The following is a 25,267-nucleotide window of genomic DNA, read 5'->3' as shown; positions in this document are numbered from 1 at the left end:
TGAGTCTTGTGTCCAGTTCTGGGCCCCAGCCCTGGAGGTGTTCCAGAGGGGATTGGATGTGGCACTTGGAGCCATGGTCTGGTCATGAGGTCTGTGGTGCCAGGTTGGACTTGATGATCTTTGAGGTCTCTTCCAACCTTGGTGATTCTGTGGTGGAGAGAGCTGGGGCTGTTCAGCCTGGAGGAGAGGAGGCTCCAGGGAGACCTCAGAGCAGCCTTCCAGCACCTGAAGGGGCTGCAGGAGAGCTGGGGAGGGAACTTTTGACAAGGACTTGGAGGGCTAGGACAAGGAGCAATGGCTTTGAGCTGGACGAGAGTGGAGATGAGGAAGAAATCTTTAGAGTGAGGGTGGGGAGCCACTGGCACAGGCTGCCCAGGGAGGCTGTGGATGCCCTGTCTCTGGAGGTGTTCAAGGGCAGGCTGGATGAGGCCTTGAGCAGCCTGGGCTGGTGGGAGGTGTCCATGGCAGGGGGTTGGAGCTGGAGGATGTTTAAGTTCCCTTCCAACCCAAACCATTCTAGGAGTGTGGCTGCTGCTGTCCCAGGCAGGTTGGCTATGTACAGGCTGCAAGGTGGCCTTAAGAGCTGCCTTGGCTACAGCTGCTGAGGGAGAAGTCAAATGCAGCTGACTCATAGCACAAGGAGATGTCACAGTCATGCCTGCAGCTGCTCTTGGGCTAAACAAGAAGCCAGAGTTGATCCAAAGGTTCTGTTAACAAGTTAAATGATGTCTGGGGGAATGATGGTTCCATTTGGAGCAGGGGAAAGGGAGGTGATGTAAAACTAGCTGCAGGCACAAGTGTGGGTGCTGGGTGCTGTGTTAGGAGCTTGAGGGATTGGAGAGGACTCACCCTGTACCCAGCACTGGGGAGGCCACATCTGGAATCCTGGGCTCAGTTTTGGGGCCCTCACTCCAAGAAGGACATTGAGGGGCTGGAGTGGGAGCAGAGAAGGGCAGAGAAGCTGGGGGAGCTCCCTGGGCAGCACAGCCCAGTGGCCAATTCCTCTTGCTGGGAAGAACTTTCTCCTCACCTCCAGCCTGAACCTCCCCTGGCACAGCTTGAGACTGTGTCCTCTTGTTCTGGTGCTGCTTGCCTGGGAGAAGAGACCAACCCCCACCTGGCTACAGCCTCCCTGCAGGCAGTTGGAGAGAGCAAGGAGGTCTCCCCTGAGCCTCCTCTTCTGCAGGCTGAGCAACCCCAGCTCCCTCAGCCTCTCCTCCCAGGGCTGTGCTCCAGCCCCCTCCCCAGCCTCATTGCCCTTCTCTGGAAGGGGTTCCTCAGTTCAGGGACATTGAGAGGCTGGAGAGGGAGCAGAGAAAGGCAACCAAGCTGGGGAAGGGTCTGGAGAACAGGGCTGGGGAGGAGCAGCTGAGGGTGCTGGGGGTGCTCAGCCTGGAGAAAAGGAGGCTTGAGGGAAGACCTCTTTGCTCTCCACAGCTCCCTGAAAGGAGGCTGGAGCCAGGTGGGGGTTGAGCTCTTCCCCCAAGGAACAAGTGGGAGGACAAGAGGAGGCAGCCTCCAGTTGCCCCAGGGGAGGTTCAGGATGGACATGAGGAGCAAGTTCTTACCTGGGGCAGGCTGGATGTCAGGAAAAAGGTCTTCCCAAACAGGATTGTGAAGGCCTAGGGCAGGCTGCAGCCCCTCCTGTAGGATCCCTGCAGGTACTGGAGGGCAGCTGAAAAGAATAATAGTAGTAATAGTGGTAGTAATAATCACCACCATCATCCTGCAGAGGCTGAGAGGAGGGCTTGGCCCTAAGCAGCAGCAGCTCCATTGCCTTTCTCCATCCCCAGAGAGAATTGCCTGAGCCCAGGGGGGCACAGACCAAAAGAGCAATTGCTGGCTGCCTGTGCTGCTGCAGAGCTCCTGCAGCCACTCTCCTGTGCTTTTAATGGCACTGAGAACAAAAGGAACTCCTCCAAGAGCAAAGCCCAAAGCCACCATTCTGAAGATGAGCTGCTTGCTTTGGGCTTCTCTTTTTCCCCCTCCTTCCTTGCCTCTTTCTTTCCCTGTTCCCTCCCCAGCCTGTGTGCAGAGAGTTGATCAAAGCCACAGATGCAGGAGTTTGTATGCCTAACCAGAATGAATGGCTTGCCTCTTTCACAGCCCTGCATTCTTCTGCTCCAAGAGCTGTGGTTTTGCCTTCATCTCCACATGAAAGGAGGTTTATTGTGCAGCTTATCAAGTATGGGCAGCTTAATTTTTAACTGGCCTAGGAATCTGCTTTCTTGCGTGGCAAGCAAGTCAGCCACTGCAAAAACCATTCAGCTGGGGGCAGGGCAAAGGGGAGGTGGAAAGGAGAAGGGCTGGAGAAGGTGGGCTGAGGAGCAGCTCAGGAGGCTCAGCAGGGTCCTGCACCTAGCTCAGCCAATCCTTGCTACCAGCTCAGCCCTGGGAGGTGATGAGATTGAGAGCAGCCCTGCAGAAAAGGGAGGGGACATCCCCAGCCTCCCTGGGCAGCCTCTGCCAGGGTCTCCCCAGCCTCTTTCTGAATGATTCCTTCCTCATCTCCAGTCTCAGTCTCCCCTCTTCCAGCTCAAAGCCATGGCTCCTTGTCCTGTCCCTCCAAGTCCTTGTCCAGAGTTCCCTCCCCAGCTCTCCTGGAGCCCTTCAGCTACTGGGAGGCTGCTCTGAGGTCTCCCTGGAGCCTTCTCCTCTCCAGGCTGAACAGCCCCAGCTCTCCATGGGGGAGGCTCTCCAGCCCTCTCTTCATCTTCGTGGCCCCCTCAGGACCCACTCAGGCAGCTCCATGTCCATGCTGGGGGCACCAGAACTGGAGGCAGTGCTGCAGGTGTGGCCTCAGCAGAGCAGAGGGGCAGAATCCCCTCCCTGTGCTGCTGCTCCCCCTGCTTTTGATGCAGGCCAGGACACAGCTGCCTGCTGGGCTGCCTGAGCCCAGGCTGAGTTGTCTGATCCACTGGAGCTCAGCTGCAGCCAATCCAGGCCTGTTGGACCATTGCTCACCCTCCTTGTGTGGCAGCAAAGAGTCTCTCAGATGTGAATCTCTCTGCAGAAAGACTTCAGAGTCCAGGAGCTCCCTCTGGCTCGTATCAAGAAGATCATGAAGCTGGATGAAGATGTGAAGGTAGACTTCTGGCTTTTCTGCTTGAGGCTTTAGGATCACTGGGGTGGGCATGCTGGCTCTGACTTGCTTGCAATTCATTGCTGCTTATTGCTTGTGATTAACTCTAACCACATTTAAACAGTTGCCTGGGATGGAGGATTGGCCTGGGGCAAAGACACTCAGCTGGGAGAGCAAAATCATTTGGGCCTTGAAGTCTTTTGTGGTTTTGATGCCTTCTGCTCCACAGCAGCCTGGCTGCCCCCTGGCTTTGCTTCCCTCTGCTCCACAGCAGCCTGGCTGCCCCCTGGCTTTGCTTCCCTCTGCCCCACAGCAGCCTGGCTGCCTCCTGGGTTTGCTTCCCTCTGCCCCACAGCAGCCTGGCTGCCCCCTGGCTTTGCTTCCCTCTGCTCCACAGCAGCCTGGCTGCCCCCTGGCTTTGCCTCCCTCTGCTCCACAGCAGCCTGGCTGCCTCCTGGCTTTGCTTCCCTCTGCTCCACAGCAGCCTGGCTGCCCCCTGGCTTTGCTTCCCTCTGCTCCACAGCAGCCTGGCTGCCTCCTGGGTTTGCTTCCCTCTGCCCCACAGCAGCCTGGCTGCCCCCTGGCTTTGCCTCCCTCTGCTCCACAGCAGCCTGGCTGCCTCCTGGCTTTGCTTCCCTCTGCTCCACAGCAGCCTGGCTGCCTCCTGGGTTTGCTTCCCTCTGCTCCACAGCAGCCTGGCTGCCCCCTGGGTTTGCCTCCCTCTGCTCCACAGCAGCCTCGCTGCCTCCTGGGTTTGCCTCCCTCTGCTCCACAGCAGCCTGGCTGCCCCCTGGCTTTGCTTCCCTCTGCTCCACAGCAGCCTGGAGCAGGAGGTTAGACTGGTTAGACTGGATCCTAGGTAGAAATTCTTCAGCAGGAGGGTGGTGAGGCTCTGGGACAGGTTGCCCAGGGAGGCTGTGGCTGCCTCTTCCCTGGGGGTGTTGAAGGTCAGGTGGTCTGTTGTGGAAATTCCCCTAACTTCCCTCTTTAAACAATGCAACCATTCTGCCTCTGGCTGCCATGCTAAAGCTCTTCCCCTGTGTGCTGCTGGGCCATTCATGGTCAAAATACTTGTCCCTTTAATTGCAGATGATCAGTGCAGAAGCTCCTGTGCTCTTTGCCAAGGCAGCTCAGATATTCATAACAGAACTGACTCTGAGAGCCTGGATACACACAGAAGACAACAAGAGGAGGACTCTGCAGGTAACAGAGGCTTCTCCTCCCAGCCTTCAGCTGCTTCCTGGACTTGTTTCCAGCTCTTTGTTTCCATAACATGAGGCATGTTTAGCAGACAAGCACTTGAGTGCCTGCTTGTCAGTCCCAGGCAGCCTGCATGCCACTGAAATGCTTTTCCTCTTCATTAGCTTGGAAAAACAACACCCCCCCCCCCCCCCAACAACCACCTAAAAACCAACCCCCAAGCCAAAAGCTGCAGCTGCTGGCTCGTGGTGACCTGCTGGAAGGGCTCAGGAGAGCTGCAGCAGTGTTCTGGGCTGCATCCAAAGCAGTGTGGTCAGCAGGGAGGGGATTCTTCCCCTCTGCTCTGCTCCTGTGAGACCCTCACCTGCAGCACTGCATCCAGTTCTGGTGCCCACGGGCATCAGAGGGACGTGGAGCTGCTGGAGAGGGTCCAGAGGAGGCCATGAAGATGATCAAAAGGGCTGCAGAACCTCCCCTGTGGGGACAGGCTGGGAGAGTTGGGGCTGTTCAGCCTGGAGAAGGCTCCAGGGAGACCTCAGAGCAGCCTTCCAGTAGCTGAAGGTGCTCCAGGAGAGCTGGGGAGGGACTTGGGACAAGGGCTGGGAGTGCCAGGAGGAGGGGGGAACGGGCTGAAGCTTGAGGAGGGGAGATTGAGCCTGGATCTTTTGCAGCCTGGCCAATGAGATGGATAAATTGAAAGTCTGCCTTGATTTAGCCAATGGCCAAAGCCCCTCCTGGAGCTGCAGAGTGGTTTCTCTCTTTGTGTCGTGGCAGAGGAACGACATCGCCGTGGCCATCACCAAGTTTGACCAGTTTGACTTCCTCATTGACATTGTCCCAAGGGATGAGCTGAAGCCTACAAAGAGACAGGTGAGAGCCCAGTGCTTGCTTGCCCTTGGCTGTCCTTCCTCTGGTGGGACTTCAGCCTCTGCTGGAGGGGAGAGCTGCTGAAGCTCTGCAGAAGGTGAGGGCTGTGGGATCGGATCCCCGGGCAGCAGGTTGGTGCCTCTCTCTCTTTCATCTTTCCTGGGGGGGGGGGTGTTATGGTGGGGATGGAGCTTGAGTGGAGGGCTGACAGAGCCCCTGAGTGGAGGGCTGACAGAGCCCCTGAGTGGAGGGCTGACAGAGCCCCTGAGTGGAGCCTGGCTTGGGGATTCAGTGAGGTGACACAGCTGTTAACCAGCCCTGATGCCAAAAAGGAGCAATGTTAGCCATGCTGAGTCTGCATCCTTTGCCCTGTCAGGGCAGAAATGAGCTTCTCTCCCCTGCAGGTGCCAGCTCCTGCATCCCCTTGGGGCAGTTATTGCTCCTGTAAACATCCTTGACTGGAAGCTGTAAGGTGTCAGCAGGAGCTTTCAGTCGGATGTTTACAGCAGCAGCCTGCTGCGCTCATCCCAGCACTGGGGCTTGCAAACTGAGTTGCTTTGTTAGACACAAGCCTCTGGTTTCCCTCCCTGCTTGAGACAGGGCTGAAGAGGCACTAAAGGAGAGCTGAGGCTCAGTCTTGCTGCTTGAAATGCACAAAGAAGCAAAGCCAGCTCCTGGGTTCACCTCCTTCAGCTAAACACTTGGTGGTTTGCTGCTAAAAGTTCACTTCAGGAGTCCAGAGCTCCATGGAGTGGGTTGGGTTGGAAGGGACCTGCAAGATCATCCAGGTTTAACCTCCTGCCATGGGCAAGGACACCTGCCAGTAGCCCAGGTTGCCTCATCCAGCCTGGCCTTGAGCACCTTCAGGGAGGGAGCAGAGCACCACATCCAGTGAGTGCTGCTGGAGAGGCTGGCAAGTGGAAAACATCCTTCTGGCAGGTTTTCTGTGCTGTGTTTTTTGGGGGGGGGGTGTTATTCCAATCTAAGACCTGGGGAAGAAGCAAAAAGATTCCTGCTGTGAGTGTAGACAGCAGTGGTCCCTACAGAGGCCACAGCTGGGGTGCTGGCTCCAGCTCTGGGCTCCCCAGTTCAAGAGATGGCTTTTGGAGAGAGTCCAGCAGAGGCTCCAAAGGTGCTGAGGGGCTTGGAGCAGCTCTGTGAGGAGGAAAGGCTGAGAGCCCTGGGGGTGTTGAGCCTGGAGAAGAGCAGCCCCAGAGGAGATGCTCAGCAAGAGGTAAAAGGTGAGGGGCAAGAGGATGGGGAACCTCCTTTCAGTGGTGCCCAGGGACAGGACAAGGGCCAAAAGGCACAGGCTGGAAGCCAGGAGGTTTCCTCTGCACAGGAGGAGAAACTTCTTTGGTGTGAGGGTGCTGGAGCCCAGAGAGCTTGGAACTAGATAACCTTTAAGGTCCCTTCCCAATGCTGCTGGGTCAGAGAATGGGTTGGGCTAGAAGTGGCTGCTGCAGCCTGCCCTCTTCCAACCTGTGCTTCCTCTCTGCCACCTCAGAAGGGTGTTGGAGAAGTTGGTGTTGGTTACATGGAGGAGCTGGGAGCAAAGCCACAACTGTGGTGTTGCTCTGGTAACTAAAGCTGTGGCCTGGAGGGAAACCACAGCCAAGGCTGGGAGGTGAACTTGGTTCTAGCAGGTTTGGATGCAAAAGCAGTTGGTTCTTTCCCTTCACAGCTCCCTGCAGACACAGCCAGTCCCTTCCTTGGGTCAGGGTGCAGCTAGGAGTTGAGGATTGGAGTTCTGAAGGGATTGGGGAGCTGAGGAAAGGGCTTTACAGAAGCAGCCCCAGCTCTACCCTGCCTTGGGGGGAACTGGAGACAGGCCCACTTGAAGCCAGAGCTGCAGTCTGTTCCTCCTCCCTCTCCCAGAGGATCTGATGCAGTGAGCAGCCCAGGTGGCTGGGGTGGTTTGGGGCACTGGGGGATGCTGCTGATCTTTGCCAGCTTTGGAAGCTGCTTCTTGATCACAGCCAGCTGGGAGCAGCTTTGTCTCTGGGGGCTGTTGAGAAGCCTCCCAGCAGAGTCTGCTCTTGAGTTGCTGTCCCTCTGAGAGCTTCACATCTGTGCAGATGAGCTCTCCTACTCAAGCCTGCTGCCCACCTTACAGCACAGCCCCACAGAATTCTTGAGGCTGGAAAAGACCTCCCAGCCCAACCATGAAGCCAGCCAAGCCTGCTGCTAAACCACAGCCCTCAGCTCCACATCTCCACAGCTTTGAAACCCCTCCAGAGATGAGGATGATGATGATGATTTAACCACTGCCCTGAGCAGCCTGTGCCAGGGCTTGGCAACCCTTTTGGGGGAAGAAATTGTTCCTCATGTCCAATCTAAACCTCCCCTAGGGCAACTTGAGGCTGTTCCCTCTCATCCTGCCTCTTGTTCTTTGGGAGCAGAGCCCAACCCCCCCCTGGCTCCAGCCTCCTCTCAGGGAGTTGTAGAGAGTCTGCCTGGAGCTTGCTTCTCTCCACACTGAAGCAGCCCAGCTTCCCTCAGCTGCTCTCATCCTGGATGCAGCAGAGCATGAAGGTCACAGGATCCTTTCAGTTGCAGACCACCTCTGTGGTCACAGAGTCCAACCATTCCCTGGCTCTGCCAAGGCTGGGGCTAAGCCATGGCCCTCAGCACCACAGCTCTGCCTCCTTGAAACCCCTCCAGGGATGGGGATTCAGCCACCCCCCTGGGCAGCCTGGGCCAGGCTCTCAGAACCCTTCCAGGGGAGAAGTTTCTTCTAATGTCCAACCTAACCCTCCCCTGCTGCAACTTGAGGCCATGTCCTCTCATCCTGTCACTTGTTCTTGGGAGCAGAGCCCAAGCCCCACCTGGCTCCAGCCTCCTTCCAGGGAGTTGTAGAGAGCCAGAAGGTCTCCCCTCAGCCTCCTTTGCTGCACACCCCCAGCTCCCTCAGCTGCTCCTTCCCAGCTTCCTTCCCCTTCTCTGGACCCTCTCCAGCCCCTCAATGCTCCTTCCTGGAGCGAGCAGCCCCTCAGTGCCCCCAGGACTCCCCCTGCATTAACCTTGTTTAACATCAGCTTTTTCTTTTCCTCTCCAGTTGGCTCTTGTGAAGGTAATCCAGGAGCAGGCCTGGTGCAGGGCAGCCCAGCAGCCAGGGGAGGTGGGGATGTGCCATGCTGTAGCACGTGTAAACATCCTACACTCTCAGCTGTGAACTGAAGGTGGCTGGGAGAGGATTGTTTACGCCTTCTGCCATGGAGTGAACGTCTGGCAAGCTGCTGCTGCTGCTGCTGCTTCCACGAGGTGCAGGATCCCGACTCTGAGGAGCAGGGGCTTGATTCTGGAGTGGTCTGACCACTTGCCACTCAGCTCTGCAAAATGCTGCTCTGCCTAGAGGCTCATTCATCAGAAAGGGACTTTCAAACCACCAAAGCTGCAGTAAAGCAAAGCACCTTCCCAGCCCTCTGCTTCTGGCCCTCAGCTGGAGCAGAGCCTTCTGGTTCCTTCGTGCTGGGGGAGATGATTGCAGCTCCCAGCAGGATCAGGCAGTTCAGCCACGGTCCAGGAGAGAATTGCCTCTCAGTCTGGGGGATCTGGGTGTAAATACATCAACAGAGGCCTGGCTCTTATCCATCAGGTCCATGATTTGTGTTCCCAGGGGCTTAACATCAGAGCTAGGCTGGGCTTGGCGTTGGGCACAGAGGGGGAGGCGGTGTGCTGGGAGGTGGGGCTCGCTGGGGGGCTTTTGCAGCCCCTTCTGAGTTAAACTAAGAGGAAGTGATGGAGCTTTACTTGGTGCCTGGGTTTTCAGCTGTGCTAACCTGGCTCTTCTGCCTCTCAGAAGGGAATTGGTGGCTGCCTGGTTGCACACAGGGTGCTGGCAATGGGTTTGGTTCCCACGCAGCCGAGGGAATGAGGGAAGCCCTTCCTGGTTGAGCTTCCCTGCCTCATCTATAACAGGCTGAGATCCTTTCCCATGGAGCCTGCTTCTGGGGGGTGATGTTTCAGCTGGGGGGGGTGGTTTGGGTGTTGATCTGTTGAGCTGCTGTTTGGCTATTGATGCCTTCCCTCCCCGTTTCCCTGTGCCACAGGAAGAGGTGCGTCAGGCCGTCACCCCGGCCGAGCCTGTGCAGTATTATTTCACCCTGGCTCAGCAGCCTGCTGCAGTGCAGGTGCAGGGGCAGCAGCAAGGCCAGCAGACCACCACCTCTACAACAACCATCCAGCCAGGACAGATCATCATTGCCCAGCCTCAGCAGGGACAGGTGAGCCACAAGCTGCATCTCGGGGTGGGGGCTTTGCCGAGCCAGCCAAACCTTCAACAGGTTTGGGCTCCCCAGTTCAGGAGAGGCAGGGAGCTTGTGGAGAGAGTCCAACACAGACCTGTGAGGATGCTTGGGGCACTGGAACATCTCTGTTGTGAAGGAAGATGCAGAAACCTGGGGAAGAGAAGGCCGAGAGAGGCCTTCTGAGGTCCCTGTGGGATGGGTGTCAAGCAGAAGGATCCAGGCTCTTTTCAGTGGTGCCCAGTGATAGGACAAGGCACAACAGCTGCAGGCTGGAACACAGGAGGTTGCCCCTCAATATGAGGAGAAACTTCTTTCCTGTGAGGGTGCTGGGGCCCTGGAGCAGGCTGCCCAGAGAGGTTGTGGAGTCTCCTGCTCTGGAGGCTTTCCAAGCCCACCTGGATGTCTTGCTGTGTGCCCTGCCCTGGGTGATCCTGCCCTGGCAGGCTGGGTTGGGTGATCTCCACAGGTCCTTTCCAACCCCTAACATTCTGTGACTCTCTGAAATGTGTTTTGTGGTCCTGCCCAGATGTTCAGATACCTCAGCAGCAAGGCTCAGCTAGGTCCTGGCTTCCCTTGGTGATGCTTGAAGCACTAACAAGTAGCAGTGGGCCCAGGAAGCAGCTTGCCTGTTGCCATCTTTGTGTCCCCTGCTTTTGGCAGGGGGGTTGGACTCGAGGGTCTCTGGAGGTCCCTTCCAGCCTCTACCATTCTGTGGGTCTCTGCTGCTTCCCCTGTGCTCAGCCCTTGCCTGGTCCTCTCTCCCCTCCCTGACTGCAGAGCACGCCTGTGACCATGCAGGTTGGAGAAGGCCAGCAGGTGCAGATCGTGCAGGCCCAGCCCCAAGGACAGAGCCAGCAGGCCCAGAGCAGCACGGGGCAGACCATGCAGGTCATGCAGCAAATCATCACCAACACTGGGGAGATCCAGCAGATACCGGTAAGCCTTCACCAGGGGAGCTGTGGAGCAGCCCCTTGTGAGCAGCTGCTCACTGAGCTCCTGGCATGGAGCTGTTAGGCTGCAGGAGGAAGCTTGGGTTGAGTGCTGAGCTTCCTGGCACCTCAAAAAGAGGGGGAAGTGAGCCAGCTGTGACACCAAGGAGGACATCAGTCCCAAGCCATCTCATGTAGCCTCACTGTGCCCAGCCCCAACACTTAGCCCTGAGTTGAAATACTTCTGGTTAGGAAGCAGCACATTAAACCATTCCTTACAGCAGGGCTTCAATAAAAGCAGAGTTCATTTTTCTTTCTTTGGAGGGGGCCTTCACTTGGTTCTGCCTCTGCAATCTGAGGTCAGGAGCTGGCAGACTGAGTGGGGAAGGCTCCAGCTGGGGGGTGGGTTTGAGTTGGAAGAAGTGATTTGCACCAAACACTTGGAGCTGGCTGGAGGCATGGCTTGGTGGAGCCAGAAGAGGCATGGCTTGGTGGAGCCAGAAGAGGCATGGCTTGGTGGAGCCAGAAGAGGCATGGCTTGGTGGAGCCAGAAGAGGCATGGCTTGGTGGAGCCAGAAAGCATCTCCCCACTTGCACATCAGCAGAGAGCTGGCAGCAGTGGCCTCAAGGGTGGGATTTTGAGGACCCAGTGTCAGCAGTGACATGCTGGCATCTGTCCTGTGGGGCCTCAAAAGTCACTCTTTGGCCCTTCTCTCTCTGCACTTCAGCACAGCAAAGCTGAGGCTTTTGCTTCCCACCTGGAAAATTTCACACCTCTTCAAGAAGGAAAAGTAGAACCTGTCCACTTGGGTGTGCTCAAGCAGCACCCCAAAGGGCTGAGCAAGTAGAACCTGTCCCCTTGGGTGTGCTTCAGCAGCACCCCAAAGGGCTGAGCAAGTGGCTCTAGGACAAGGTTCTCACTTTGCCTCAGGCTTGGGCCCACAGCTGGGACAAAACTGATTTCCACCCCCAAGCCTTTTGCCTTTCAAGCTTTGTTCAGCTTCCTTCTGTACATCTGGCAGAGGTTCCTGCTTGGACACAGCATCCTGACAAAGGGGTTAGGTTGTGGGGTGTTGCCAGGCTCACTTCCAAGCTCTTCATCCCTTTGAAGTCCTCAGCTGATTTTTCTGCTGCTTGGGGTAAGGTGTTAGTCAGAAAGGAAGTGAATCTTTAGTCAAAGATGGTGGTTTGCTGCCAGCAGCCTTTTTATCTTCTCTACTACTACTTCCATTCTCTCTTTTTTTCCCCCCTTCCCTTATGAATCTTTCCCAAATCCTTGATCTTTTGGGAGTTCTTCACCTCTAGCCTCAGTGCCTGGGGTACCATGGCAGCAAGAATGAGTATCAGCAAGAAGAGAGCACTCCCAGGCTTGTTTTCTCCAGTGGATGCTGCAAGGCCCTACAAGAAGGCAGCTTGGACATCTGCTAGGAGCAAAGACCTCTTTCTCAAGCAGCTTCTGCAGAAGGTTCTGTTCTCCCCAGGAGTGGATCCTCTTGCAGATGACCTCCAGGTTCAGGAGTGGGAGGCTGGAGGCTTCTCAACTGGTGCCTGATTCTGGCCAGGCAGATGCTGCTACCTTCCTCTTGCCTGGGAGCATCTCAGAAGAGGCAGCTTTGAGTGGTCCTCAGAAGCTTCTGATGCAAGACAGAAACTGCCAGAGTGTGAGCTCTTGTGGCTAACAGTTCTAAGAGTGCAAAGCAGAGCAGCCTGGGAGCAGTCTTGTGCTGAGCCAGGCCCAGGTCACCCTTCTGCACCTGGCAGGTCCACTGCACACAGCCTCCTCCCTAGGCATGGTGTGGTGAACCACAGCTCGTGCTGAAGGAGACCTCTTTCTCCTTGCTCACCTCTCCAGCAAGTGGTTTGAAGGAGAACATGGAGGCCATGCAAGAGATCTGTTCTGCAGTGTCCTCACCTGGAAAGCACTTTCTGGTTTCACAGAGTTCCAGTCCTTGATCTCTGTAGTGCTGCTGGCCCCTTCTGCTCTCTGTTCTGCTGTGCTTTTCTTCTTCCTCCCTTGAGTTTCCTTCCTCCCTTGCTAGCAGCAGTGCTGCCTGCTGAGATTCCTCTTTCACACTGGTTTCTGGTCAGGTTCAGCAAAGGATCTTTGCACAACACAGATGTGACAGCTTGAAAACCCTGCCATAACCCTGGGAGTGCCTGTGGTGATGGCAGGAGCCTGGAGGGACTCTTACTGATGTCCTCTGCTGCTTCTCCCCACGTGCTCCTGACAGCTCTGGGCACCTCTCTGCTACAATCTCCCACTCCAGGGTCTGTGGGAAAGTGGGGTTCATGTTTTTAGCACTGAGGCAAAACTGGAAGTTGGTGTCCACACCCATCCAAGGGTGGTCACTCTTTCTGCCCACCTTAATTGCTTGTCACATTTCACCTGTGCCTTTGCTGGAGCTCACAGGGCAGGGTCCTTGGAGCTCCCTCTCACCCTGCAGTGAACACTTTGAATGGGTGAAAACCACGCAGAGTGTAGTGAAAATCAAAGCAGGAAGCCCCTGCAGTGTGGGGGAACAGAAAGGATCTGCCAGCAGATTCCCTCCCTGGAGCTGTTCAAGGCCAGGCTGGATGGGGCTTTGAGCAACCTTGGGCTAGTGGAAGGTCAGAAAAGCAGTGGGGGGTTGGAACTGGATGACCTTTAAGGTCCCTTCCAACCCAACCCCATCTCTGAATCTTGGTGCAGGAGCAAACTCTTTATTGCAGTGTTGCTGCTGGTGTGGAATTGATTTGCTCTTGAAATGGCCTTGGAGTGTTCAGCCCCAGCTGCTGAGGTCAGTGGCCCTTGTGCAAACACCCAGCCCATGGTTTTAGGCCCTTGGCCCTTTCTCACTGAGCAGTTTGTGAAGTGGTTTTTTTCTCTGCCCTTTTGGTTTGTTGGGTTGGTTTGGGCTTCCCCCCCCCCACCCCTTAACACTTCCTAAGTGAAAGACAACAACTCAAAGCCAGTTCTGTGTCCAAAAGAACCTTCAAGCTGCCAGGCTGCAACCTTCTGAAGTGCAGTAGCACAGAATGAAAGCTCCCACCAGTGGCCTCCATCCTCCTGGGGGCTTTGTGTTGCTTCTGAGGTGGCCAGTAGCTGGTTTTAGCCCAGGCTGGGATGATGGCATGGCCTTGCCAACCCTGCAGCCCCCCAGGCAAGGTGAAGGTTGTGGGAACTCAATCTGGACACAGACTATTGGCACAGCATCTGCCTTTGCCGGCTGAAATCGGCCTTGACTGGCAGAGAGGTTGGATTAAAAGCTTCCAGGTGTGTCCTCTGGGAGTTTGGCCTCTCTGCTGGCTTGGGTTCTGTGACAGGTTCCCTTCCATTCTTTCATTTTGGCAGTGTCATGGTGATAGGAAGAGAGGGAATGAAGCTTGAAGAGGGGAGACCGAGACTGGAGAGGAGGAACAAATTCTTTAGCGTGAGGGTGGTGAGGCCCTGGCACAGGCTGCCCAGGGAGGCTGTGGCTGCCCCCTCCCTGAAGCTGTTCAAGGCCAGGCTGGATGAGGCCTTGAGCAACCTGTACTAGTGGAAGGTGTCCCTGCCCATGGCAGGGCTTGTTGGACCTTTAAGGTCCCTTCCAACCCATTCTGTGTGCAGCAAGCTCCTAACCACTTTGCTTATGGGAAAGGAACCATCAGAGCAGGAGCTTCAGTCTCACAACCAACCAGAGGAGGGGGGAAATGTTCTCAAAGCTCCCTGAAATTTAGCACCTAATATGCTTTAGCTACTAACTGGCCTTCCCACCCCAACCCCCCCAAGCTCTGGAGGAGGATGTGTGGTCATGAGGTGGTGGAGTCCCCATCCCTGGAAGGCGTTCCAGCGCCCCGCGGCCCTGTGGGATGTGGTTGGACGGCCGCGGCGGTGCCAGGTGGCTGGTTGGACTCCCTGATCTTAGAGGCCTTTCCTTCCAGCCAAAATAAGCATGCAACAGAATGGCAGAGCTGCTGTTCCCTGGGGAAGGGAAGCCTGCAGGAGCTCGTTCCCCGGCGCTGGGCTAGGCTCCGTGGCGGCCGATCGGCCGGCGCCGCCCGGGCGCCCTCCGTGAGCGCGGAGCGGAGAGGGCGAGGGGTGTGTGATTTCAGGGTGCCAGTTACCTGTTTCATTTTCTTTCCCTGCCCCCCCTCCCCCCTGCTTGTCTCCAGGTTCAGTTGAATGCTGGCCAGCTGCAGTATATCCGCTTAGCCCAACCCGTGTCAGGCACCCAGGTAGTCCAGGGGCAGATCCAGACGCTTGCAACCAATGCGCAGCAGGTACGGACTCCACCGGCAGGGCTGCCACCCACCCGCAGGTGCTGCTCCCCAGCTCCTCCCCCTGCCAGTTCCACTTGGATGGACCACCTCTTGGGCTAGGCTTCCTGCATTTCCCTTTTGGTTTTTTTGTTTTCTTCCTGTTTGCTTTCCATCAGCATGATAAAAAAGCCCAGGAGCATAGCAGGAGCCTCCTCTAGCTGTGCGTGAAGGGTGCATGCTTCTCTATGGCCCTGTGTCTGGCTGGCTGTGGTAAAGCTCATGCTGCTTCTGAGCTGATTTGCAGGTAAAGAAAACCCACCCCAACCTTCAGTTCATCCACCTTCTCTTTACTTCTGCTCCTTCTGGCTGGGTGAGGGAGGAGCAGCCCTGCAAGCTCTCAGGAAAAGCCATTGGCGAGGTGAAGCTTCGAGAGTGGCAGCAGGCTGCCTCCCGCTCTTGTTGAGACTGGTCGCTAAAGGATTCTTCTCTGCCTCCAGAGGATAGGGAGGCTGCTGCTCTGCTCTGATCCTGGAGGCCCTCAGGGAAGTTCAAGGGAGGACATGGCTTGTGTTGGGTCTGGAGTGGCTGACTCCAGGTCCCTCGCTCTTGCCTCGTGGGCAGCAGCAGCAGGGCCGCGAGCTGTGTCCTGCCGCCTCGGTGGGCTGAGGAGGTCTGAAAGAGTCTTCAAAGCTCTCAAAAGGCAGCAGCAGACTATTGTTAGTGGGGCTCTGACCCTCTCTGAAGTGCTCTCACTGATCATCCTTCTCTTGTCCTTGTAGATAACGCAGACAGAAGTCCAGCAGGGACAGCAGCAGTTCAGCCAGTTCACAGATGGACAGGTAAGCACTCGGAGAGTTCCTTGGTGCTCCAGCCCTTGGGATCCACAGAGCTTCTCTAGAGGCCGGGGCCAGGCTCTTGTCACTGGTGCCCAGGGACAGGACAAGGGGCAGTGGGCCCAAGCTGGAACCCAGGAGGTTCCATCTGAACAGGAGCAGAAACTTCTCTGGTGTGAGGGAGGCCTGGAGCAGGCTGCCCAGAGAGGTTGTGGAGTCTCCTTGTCTGGAGAGCTTCCAAACCCCCCTGGCCATTGTGCTCCTGGGCAAGCTGCTGGGGGTGCCCAGCTGGAGCAGGGGGTTGGGTTGGATGATCTGGACTGAGAGGGGATTTGATCAATGTTTATCTGAGGGCTGGGGGTCAGGAGGGAGGGGACAGGCTCTGCTCAGTTGCACCCTGGGATAGGACAAGGGACAATGGATGGAAACTCCAGCACAGGAGGTTCCACCTCAACATGAGGAGGAACTTCTTCACTGTGAGGCTCACAGAGCCCTGGAGCAGGCTGCCCAGGGAGGCTGTGGAGTCTCCTCCTCTGGAGATGCTCAAGATCAGCCTGGATGCACTCCTGTGTGATGTGGTGTAGGTGATCCTGCTCTGGCAGGGGCCTTGGACTGGAGGATCTTTTGAGGTCCCTCCCAGCCCCTGAAGTTCTGTGATTGTGTGATGTGGATGTGCTCCTGTGTGACCTGTGCTGGATTCTGTGGCCCTGCTCTGGCAGGGGGGGGTTGGACTGGATGATCTCCAGAGGTCTTTCGTGCTGGGGTTCTGAGCTGCTCACTTTGTGCTTAGAGGGAGCTGGTGCTGGGGGTGCTGAGCTCTGACAGCCATTTCTTTCCCCTGCTCCTGCCTCCACCAGCAACTGTACCAGATCCAGCAAGTGACCATGCCTGCAGGCCAGGACATCACCCAGCCCATGTTCATCCAGTCCACCAGCCAGAGCTCCGACGGCCAAGCCACGCAGGTGACAGGGGACTGAGGGCAGGACACTGCAGTGGAGCTCCCCCCTGCCTGGAGCCAAACCAGCCTGACCTGTACCACACCAACCTGCTCTGATGCCTACATCTGCTTCTGTCCCATCTGCCCTCCCTAGCAAGCCTACAGTAGGCTGCAGCCTCTGGTGCGCTGCCCACCTCCCCCTGGCGGCTGTGGGGGGATCTCCAGCAGCCGCTGACAGGAAGGCAAGAGTGGGGGAAGGGAAGGGAAGGGGGGGAAAGAAAACCCTTGGGGCTTTTCAGGAGGCCACAGTTCAACCTCAGAAAACACAGAGAGAGCTCACCAGGAAGAACCCAAACAAACCCAAAAAGGGATTTGCAGCATCTCAAGTGGAGGTGGGGAAGGCTTTCACCTGGTGGAGCTGTGGTGGTGGTTGTTATTAAAGGGTACTGCATCTGGTTTGTGGTAAGAGCTTCATTCCTGCTGTTCTTCTTGGTCTAATTTGGGGGTGGGTTGGCTGGTTGGGGTTTGGTTTTTCCCCTTTTCTCTTGACTAGAGGTAGATTCAGTCCCTCCCTCCCTCCCTCCCCTGCTGTAGTGGAGGTGTATGGGAGGAGTGTGGATGTGTGAGTGTGTGTGAGAGAGCTTCTCCTCTCCTCTTTCATTCTGGGGTGACTCCTGAGCACTGCCTAGCCAGGGAGCAGAGGAGGAGCAGTCCCAATGGACACAACCATTCCTCATGTGCTGAGTGTGTTTCATTTGGGGTTTTTAAAGGGGCAGAAAAAAAACTCAACAAAGATTCTTCTGGGGTCTTTTTAAGTTGATGTATTCCAGAGACACTAAATGGAAGTCTGGACAGAGCCCAGCCCTGCTGTTAACTGTTGTATTAGCTTCAGTCTGCATGTAAGATAAGCTTCCTAGCACCCAATAAATCTCCTTTGGTAAGATGATTGCCTCTGCTTTGTGAGCCCTGCCAAGCAAAGTGCCCTCAGGCCCTGCAGAGCCTTCCACCTGACAGCAGCAGCACAGCTGAAGGGTGGCCCTGGACAAAGGGCTGGGGCTGAGGTTCTTGGGTGCCAGGGGATGGCACAGGGCTGGGGTGGCATGGAATGGCAGAATGCCAGGGTGCAGGGGACCCCAAGGATCAGCTGGTGCAAGCTTTTGAGGTGATGGTGGAGCTGAAACGAGCTGGGCCCCAGCGCCCTGGCAGGCTGAGTCTTGGAAGTGCCCGGTGTAGGGGACTCCACTGCTTGCCTTGGGAGAGGATTCCCTTCTCTGGCACTTCCCAAGGGAAAATGTTCTTCTGGAGTCCAATGGGAACCTGCCCAGCAGTACCCTGTCCCCATCACCCCTTGGCTTCTCCATGGGACTCCTTGTCAGAAGGGAGTCTCCATCCTCCTGGTAGCCACCAGGACTGGCCCATGGTGAGGAGGTCTTCCCTGAGCCTTCTCAAGGCTCAGCACACCCAGCTCTGGGCCTTTGCTCCTGTGGGAGGGCTTCCAGGCCTCTGAGGGGTCTGGGCAAGCTGGAGAAGTGGGACTCTGAATCTCATGAGGCTCAACAAGGCCAAGTGCAAGGCCTTGCACCCAGGGCAGGGCAGATCTTGGTATCAGCCCAGGCTGGGGCCGAAGAGCAGCCCTGTGGGGCTGCAAAGCTGGAGCTGAGCCGACAGTGGGGTGCAGCTTTGTGACTGAGAACCTTCCTGTGGCCAGCATGAAGCTACTGGACAGAGTTGGCACTTTGTCCAGAGGAGGTTCTGTGGCTTTGCTTTGTGCTGGGCAGAGCCAGGGGACGGTGCCAGGACGAGGCCGGCGCTGCCACTTGCTCTCCCCTGGCACAGCTGCTGAGTTTGCCTCCCTTTTGCCATGAGGTGAGGCTGGGTGGCACAGAACAGGGTGCCCAGGCTGCTGAGCCTGTGTGGGTGCCTCTTCTGGCAGGGGAGGGCACAGAGCTCACCCTGGCACGGGTGCCCACACAACAACTGCAGGGAGTTGGGGGGGGGGGGGGGGGAAGCTGCTGCTGGGGAAGGAAAACTCCACTTCAGCACTTGGCCTGAGCAGCCTCCTTAAATCTGGGCCAGGCTGTTCCAGGCAGGCAGGGGAGTTTGCTGCATCACCTGAGCTTCTGAAATGTCAGTTTCCTTCTTTTGGGTTAAAATGTTCCCAGCCCTGCAGTGCTCAGGAGCCAGCAGCAACTGCAGCAGCAGTGTGGTGCAGCCAGGCACCTGCCTGGGCAGCAGCCCTTGGCTACCACAGCCTTGAGCAGGTAGAGGTGAGGGGGTGGTGGGCACAGCCCCCCAGAGGAACATCCTCACCTTGAAAGGAGCCGGGTGGGGGGTGGTCTCCTCTCCCAGATGCTAGGACAAGAGGAGGTGGCCTGAAGTTGCACCAGGGGAGGTTTATGTTGGCCATGAGGAACAATTCTGTTGACCGAGAGGGTTCTCAAAGCCTGGCCCAGGCTGCCCGGGGCAGCGGCGGAGTCCCCATCCCTGCAGGGCTTTCAGAGCCGTGGCGATGTGGTGCTGAGGGACGTGGCTTGGTGCTGACCTGGCAGCGGGGGGGAGCTGATGGTTGGATTTGATCGGCTGAAAGGTCTCTTCCAGCCAAACCGATCCTGTGGCTCTGTCGCCGGCGCAGGGGAAGCGAAGCCGGGAGGAGAACAGCAGCTGCGGGTGCGGGGCCGGCCACGAGGGGGCAGTGGAGAGCGGCCACGGGGAGCCGGGCAGGGGGCGAGCCGGGCAGGGGGGGGGGCCGGGCCGGGGGGGGGGCCGGGCGGGAGGGCACGGAGCTGCCTTCACAGAGTCACAGAATGCCTTTGGTTGGCAAAGAGCTTTGAGATCACTCGGTCCAAGCATTCCCTAACTCTGTCACGCCTGGGGCTAAGCCATGGCCCTCAGCACCACAGCTCTGCGGCTTTTAAACGCCCCCAGGGATGGGGATTCAGCCACCCCCCTGGGCAGCCTGGGCCAGGCTTTGAGAACCCTTCCAGGGGAGAAGTTTCTTCTGATGTCCAACCTAACCCCTGGTGCAACCTGAGGCCATTTCCTCTCATCCTGCTACTTGTTCCTCGGGAGAAGAGGCCAAGCCCCACCTGGCTCCAGCCTCCTCTCAGGGAGCCGTAGAGAGCCACAATGCCTCCCCTCAGCCTCCTCTTCTCCAGGCCAAACACCCCCAGGTCCCTCAGCCTCTCCTCAGGAGCCATCACAACCCCAGCACTGCTGCTAAGGCACTGCCACTAACCCCTGTCCCTCAGCACCACAGCCAGTGCCAACAGGACAGTGATGCTCAACCCAGCCACGCTGTTGCCCCGAGCCCCAGCAAGCAGCTGATGGTCAGGTTGGGAAGCTGAGGTGATGCTGAGCACCTGCCCTCTGCAGCACAGAGCTGGATTGCACCCCCAGCAGCTCTGCTGGCAGAGCATCCTTCTGCCTTGCAGCTGGGAGCAGGGCTGGGGAATCAGCTTGTGAGGATGGGGAGAGCCATGTGGCTCCTGGATGGACACAGGCAGCTGCCTCCTGTTATCAGCCCCTGGCAGAGGCTCTTCCTCAGGAAAGCTTCTTACCCAAAGCCCTTCTGTTGGTTACATTTGAATGGGGGTAAATTGGTTAAAGGACAGCAAGGAGGGGGTGGGGGGTGGGAGGGAGATGCTGAGATGCTGCTCATGAATGGAGAGAAGGTTCCAGTGGAAGCCTCTGCCTCCAGCTGGAGGAGATGCTGCCTTTGACATGCTCAGTATCAGCTTGATGGTCACCCAAAGTCTGATCTCATCCAGGAGTGTGGGGACCTAATGGAAGCTGCTCAGCCCATGGAGCTGATCCAGCTCAGCACTGCTCACGTTTGTATTGCTGCTTCCAACACCTCTGCTGGGGTCCTGCTGGCTTCTGGTGAGGCCACACCTCCACTACTGGGTTCAGGTTTGGGCTCCTCACTCCAAGAAGGACATTGGAGGGCTGGAGCAGGTCCAGAGAAGGGCAGGAAAGCTGGGGAAGGGTCTGGAGAGCAGGGCTGGGGAGGAGCAGCTGAGGGAGCTGGGGGTGCTCAGTCTAAAGGAGGCTGAGGGGAGACCTTCTGGCTCTCTGCAGCTCCCTGAAAGGAGGCTGAAGCCAGGTGGGGTTGGGCTCTTTTCCAGAGGAACAAGTGATAGGATGAGAGGAAACAGCCTCAAGTTGCCCCAGGGGAGGTTTAGGTTGGACATGAGGAACAATTTCTACCCCTTCAAGGGTTGCCAAGCCCTGGCCCAGGCTGCCCAGGGCAGCGGTGGAGTCCCCATCCCTGGAGGGGGTTCCAAGCTGTGTAGAAGTGGTGCTGAGGGCCAGGGTTCAGCGGTGCCCTGGCAGTGCTGGGTTGAGGGTTGGATTGGATGATCTGAAAGGTCTCTGGCAGCCAGAAGGATTCTGTGGCTCCAGCTAATCACAGAGAGAAGACTCTGTGCCCCCAGGGGAAGGCTCAGAGCTGCCCTGAGTGGCGTTCAGAGGAGAGCTGACACCACTGCTCTGTCGCAGGCTCTGCACACCTCACACACTGACAGAGCCCACATCTGCTGTGGGAGGTCACAGCTTCCTCTGCTCTTCCAAGGGAGCTTGGTGACAAAAGCAAGCGGCACGGGGACCCCGGGGCAGCCCTGGGGAGGGAGGCTGGACCCTCCGCGGGCAGCTCCCTGCTGCCACCAGGCTGCACAGCAGGCGATGGTGCCTGAAGGTGGCAGAGCTCTCACACCCCCGCGACCCAGGGGATGGAAGCAGATGAGGGAGCTGCGCTTCCCTCCCCAGCAGCAGTCTGGGTTTCTGTTTCTCCTCGGGGGTGATGAGCTCAGCACAACCCTCACGCAGAGAGCGCCGGCCGCTGATGCTCAGGAACTGGGACTTGGTTTGCTGGGGGGAGGAGGGGCTGGGGGGAGGGGGTTGCTGCTGCTGGCTGCCCTTCCCCGGGGCTTCTGCATCCAGCCACCCTCTGCCAAGCTGGAACTCCCCGTGGTGAAGGTCACTTTGCCACCGTGGGGCCCAGCAGCCCTGAGGGTCACCATGTGCAAGAGCCGTTGGCCACGCAGGGAAAGGCCCTGAGGTGGAGCTGCCCTCTCCCAGGCACAGAGGCAGGGGTTGGAAGGGACCTCTGGGGAGCATCCAGTGGAACCCCCCTGCCAGGGCAGGGTCACCTAGGGACGGTCACACAGGAACACCTCCAGGTGGGGTTTGAATGTCTCCAGAGATGGAGACTCCATCACCTCTCTGCTCCAGCACCCTGCAAGCTGTTTCCCCGGGGGTGCTGCTGCTGCTTCGCTGCTGCCACCCCCTGGGACCCTCCTCCATCTTTGCAGGGATCCAGCACCACTGGAGGGACTGGGTGGTGAGCTGCCCTGTAGACAGCACTGGAGAGCCCAGGGGTGTGAAGCAGCTTTGAAGTCCTTCTCTGTCCTTCCTTCCTTGCCTTTGGAGCTGGGAAAAGGACCCAGGTCCCTGACCCCTCCTGCTCCTGGCCTTGCCCGGAGCGGGGCGGAAGCCTCCCTGTTCCTCCCAGGGGGCTGCTCTGGGCCATGTCCCAGTTCCCAGCCATGCTGGCCCAGCTCCAAGCTCGGGGTCAGGGCAGGCAAGCACTGACACAGCCCCACAGCACCACTGGCACCCAGGATGGGGGGTGGGGGGGGTGTGTTACCCTGACTTTAGGGCAGAGCAGACCCCCAGCCTGCAGTGTTCCCATCCCACGCGTGGGGCAGGAGCCCTTCCAAGCACGGCCAGAGCCTCCCAGCTGCTTGTTTGTCAGTGTGTGAGCACTGACATCAGGAGCTGATTGCCCTGGGCTGTGGCCAAACCTTCAGCAGCAGAAGGTGCTCTGCAGCTCTCCTCACTGCTGCCACTCCTGCCACCACAGCTGGCTGTCCTCAGTGCTCACCCAGCTCCCAGGGCAATGTCTGAGTTCCCTGAGGCCACCAAGCACCAAATCAGGTTCCCTTGCCCAGAGGGGACTGGTTGCATCCTCCCTTCCACGGTGCCACCCCCAGCTCTGTCCAGGACCCTCAGTGTCACCCCGGCCCCAGGGAGCCAGGCTGGGCCTTTGCTCTGTTCTCTGTGCCTGGGTGAGGTGTCCCTGCTCCCTCCATCCTCTCCCCGCCAGCAGCAGCCCTGCAGCTGCATACCAGCCCTGCAAAACTTACTGGAAATCCTGTAGATGCAAATCCTGGCCTCCTGGCCGTGCCAGGAACTTGAGCTGCAATCCCAAGAGGGCAGCAGGCTCCAAGCACGCAGGCTTCCCCCCCCACCCTCGCCATCAGGAGATCCTCTCGAAGGTTTCATGGTGGCTGGAGGATGCCAGGGGCTCTGTGGGACCCCTGTGGCCAGGCAGGAGCTGGGTGAACCCAGCAGAACCCAGGACAGCTTCCCAAAGCCTCCCTGCTTGTGATGGATGGGGTCAGCACGGTGTTGATTCACCCTCCCTGGCTCCATCCCAAAACTTTGCTGGTTCTGCTGGATGAGTTGGTACCATGTTGATTCACCCTCCCTGGCTCCATCCCAAAGCCTCCCAGCTCCAGGAGTGATGGAGCTGCTCAGGGCCTGGGCAGGTGAGAAGGTGCAGATGGGACCTGGCCCTTCCCCACGTGTGGGCACCCCCAGCACCAGTCCTGTGCCCCACTTAAACCAACCCTGGGTGCTCAGCCCAGCCAGGAGCCACCAGGGGCACAGCTGTGCCCACAGCCTGGTGAAGTTTCATCCTCTGCTGGGGGCTGCTCAGGGTCCAACCTGTGACAGCAAAACCACAGGAGGCCAGAAAGTGCCAGTGATGGAGAGGGGGGGAGGGGGCAGCAGGACATCTTCTCCCCTAATTCATTAGCAGCTCACTGCTCACAGCAAGTAAGTGTGAGCAGTGATGTCTGTGCTGAAGAGCCTCTGCAGCTCTTCCTCACCTACAAAGCCAGCTCCACTGAGGCTTCCCTGGCAGTCCCAGGACAGCAGCCTGGATATTGCCCATGGTTCATCCCCAGGAACTAAAGGGCTCCCCCAGCTCCTCCTCTGCTCAGGGCAGCACCCACTCAAGCCAAAGTCCTTTCCAGGTCACCTTAACTCTGCCCCCTCTGCAGCCTGGAGGCTTCAATCAATCACCAGGTGAAACCTAAACCTTGCAACCGACCAGGAGAAGAAGCTGAACCAAACAGCAGCAGATGAAGGTCGTGGCCATGGCGGCTCAGCTGCAGGGAGCCTCTGCTGGGGGTGCTCCAGGGGCTGCACCCCCTCGGGGAACACACCCAGAGGAGCTGCAGGGGCTGGGACTGGAGGGGAGCACACAGGAGACCACACAGGGGAGAATTTGGGTTGGATTCACAGGATTTCAACCCTCTCTCATCCCCATTCTGCTGCCACAGGGGTTGGGTGGTGGTGGCAGAGGAGGTGTCCTTAGCTGGGGGGAGGTTGCAGGCTGGCTCCTGGGGTGGGTTTCACCAGGACCATTCCCCCTGTGCCCAAGTCAATACAATTGTCTATTGTGAGTGTGCCCCAAGACCAACCCAACACCACAGTGCTCAGCAGGGTGCTCAGTGCTCAGTGCTCAGCAGGGCCCAGGCTGGTGCCGGGACCTCCAACCACTGCCTTAAATAATTCACTGCCCAAAGCCTCCAAGGTGTTGTCCTCTCCAGGAGCACAGGCCCTGGCCACCCTCGTGGGGGAGGGGGGGACCCAGACTCTGCTGGGTGACAGCCAGGATGGAGCATCTCTGCCCCCCAGCTTGCTTGGAAAGGGCAATCCCAGCAGCCTGCCTCAGTTTCCCAGCCTGGCAGCGAGAGGCTGCGTGGAGCTGAGGGGGATGAGGGGGGAGAGCAAATGGCTGTGGGTGTGGACTGGGAAACACACTCAGAGCCTGGCTCAAAGTGGAGCATGCAGAGGGTGAGGAGGTTTGGGCATGGGTGGCCTGTGCCTGCTGCAGGGACCCTGGGGAAAACAGGCTCCTGGCCTGGAAGCGGGAGAACGAGCATGTCACCTTCCCTTCCTGAGCAGCCTGGAGGTATTTGGTGTCCCTCTAAACTTCCAGCAACTCCTGAACCCAGAGCAAAGGTGAGGCGGGAGGGATGCCCTTGCATGGGGGGTGTGGGGGCTCACTGCCAACCAGCCTGATGGGTTTGATGCTGGCTGGCTTGGGAAGCTGGTATCTGGGATGCTCCATGCCTGGTGGCCAGGGACACTCACTCCAGAGATGCTCCCTCGAGAGCTATCTGTGGTTTGGGGATGCTTGCTGATGGGATGCTGCACATCCCATGGCTTGGGATGCTCACTGGTGGGATGCTCCACTCCCCGTGGCTTGGTTTGCCCTGCACCCCACGGCTTGGGATGCTCCACTCCCCACGGTCTGGGATGCTCACCGGCAGGATGCTGCACACCCCGTGGTTCAGGATGCTGCACACCCCGTGGTTCGGGATGCTGCACAACCGTGGTTCGGGACGCTGCACACCCCGTGGTTCGGGATGCTGCACAACCGTGGTTCGGGATGCTGCACACCCCGTGGTTCGGGACGCTGCACACCCCTGGTTCGGGATGCTCCACACCCCGTGGTTCGGGATGCTGCACACCCCGTGGTTCGGGATGCTGCACACCCCGTGGTTCGGGATGCTCCACACCCCGTGCTTCGGGACGCTGCACACCCCGTGGTTCGGGATGCTGCACACCCCTGGTTCGGGATGCTGCACACCCCGTGGTTCGGGATGCTGCACACCCCCTGGTTCGGGATGCTCCACACCCCGTGGTTCGGGACGCTGCACACCCCGTGGTTCGGGATGCTGCACACCCCGTGGTTCGGGACGCTCCACACCCCGTGGTTCGGGATGCTGCACACCCCGTGGTTCGGGACGCTCCACACCCCGTGGTTCGGGATGCTCCACACCCCGTGGTTCGGGATGCTGCACACCCCGTGGTTCGGGATGCTGCACACCCCGTGGTTCGGGATGCTGCACACCCCTGGTTCGGGATGCTCCACA

The 25,267-nt window shown here is 58.2% G+C and overlaps 1 protein-coding gene across 1 annotated transcript in view; it reads left to right on the top strand.

Annotated features, from left to right (window-relative positions):
* The window catches only part of NFYC (nuclear transcription factor Y subunit gamma), a 32,915-nt gene extending 16,335 nt beyond the window's left edge, over positions 1-16,580 (top strand). The window contains 8 exon segments of the mRNA XM_054171041.1: positions 3,014-3,085; positions 4,172-4,285; positions 5,057-5,152; positions 9,202-9,375; positions 10,177-10,335; positions 14,463-14,613; positions 15,294-15,388; positions 16,240-16,580. Of these exon segments, the coding sequence (XP_054027016.1) occupies positions 3,014-3,085; positions 4,172-4,285; positions 5,057-5,152; positions 9,202-9,375; positions 10,177-10,335; positions 14,463-14,613; positions 15,294-15,388; positions 16,240-16,359 (981 nt within the window). The 3' untranslated portion in view covers positions 16,360-16,580.
* The last annotated feature ends 8,687 nt before the right edge of the window (positions 16,581-25,267 follow it).

This window comes from Dryobates pubescens, chromosome 20 (assembly GCF_014839835.1).
Source record: "Dryobates pubescens isolate bDryPub1 chromosome 20, bDryPub1.pri, whole genome shotgun sequence".
Taxonomy (NCBI): Eukaryota; Metazoa; Chordata; class Aves; order Piciformes; family Picidae; genus Dryobates; species Dryobates pubescens.
Note: the sequence above shows the minus strand (reverse complement) of the source record. Positions and strands in the feature narration are given on the sequence as shown.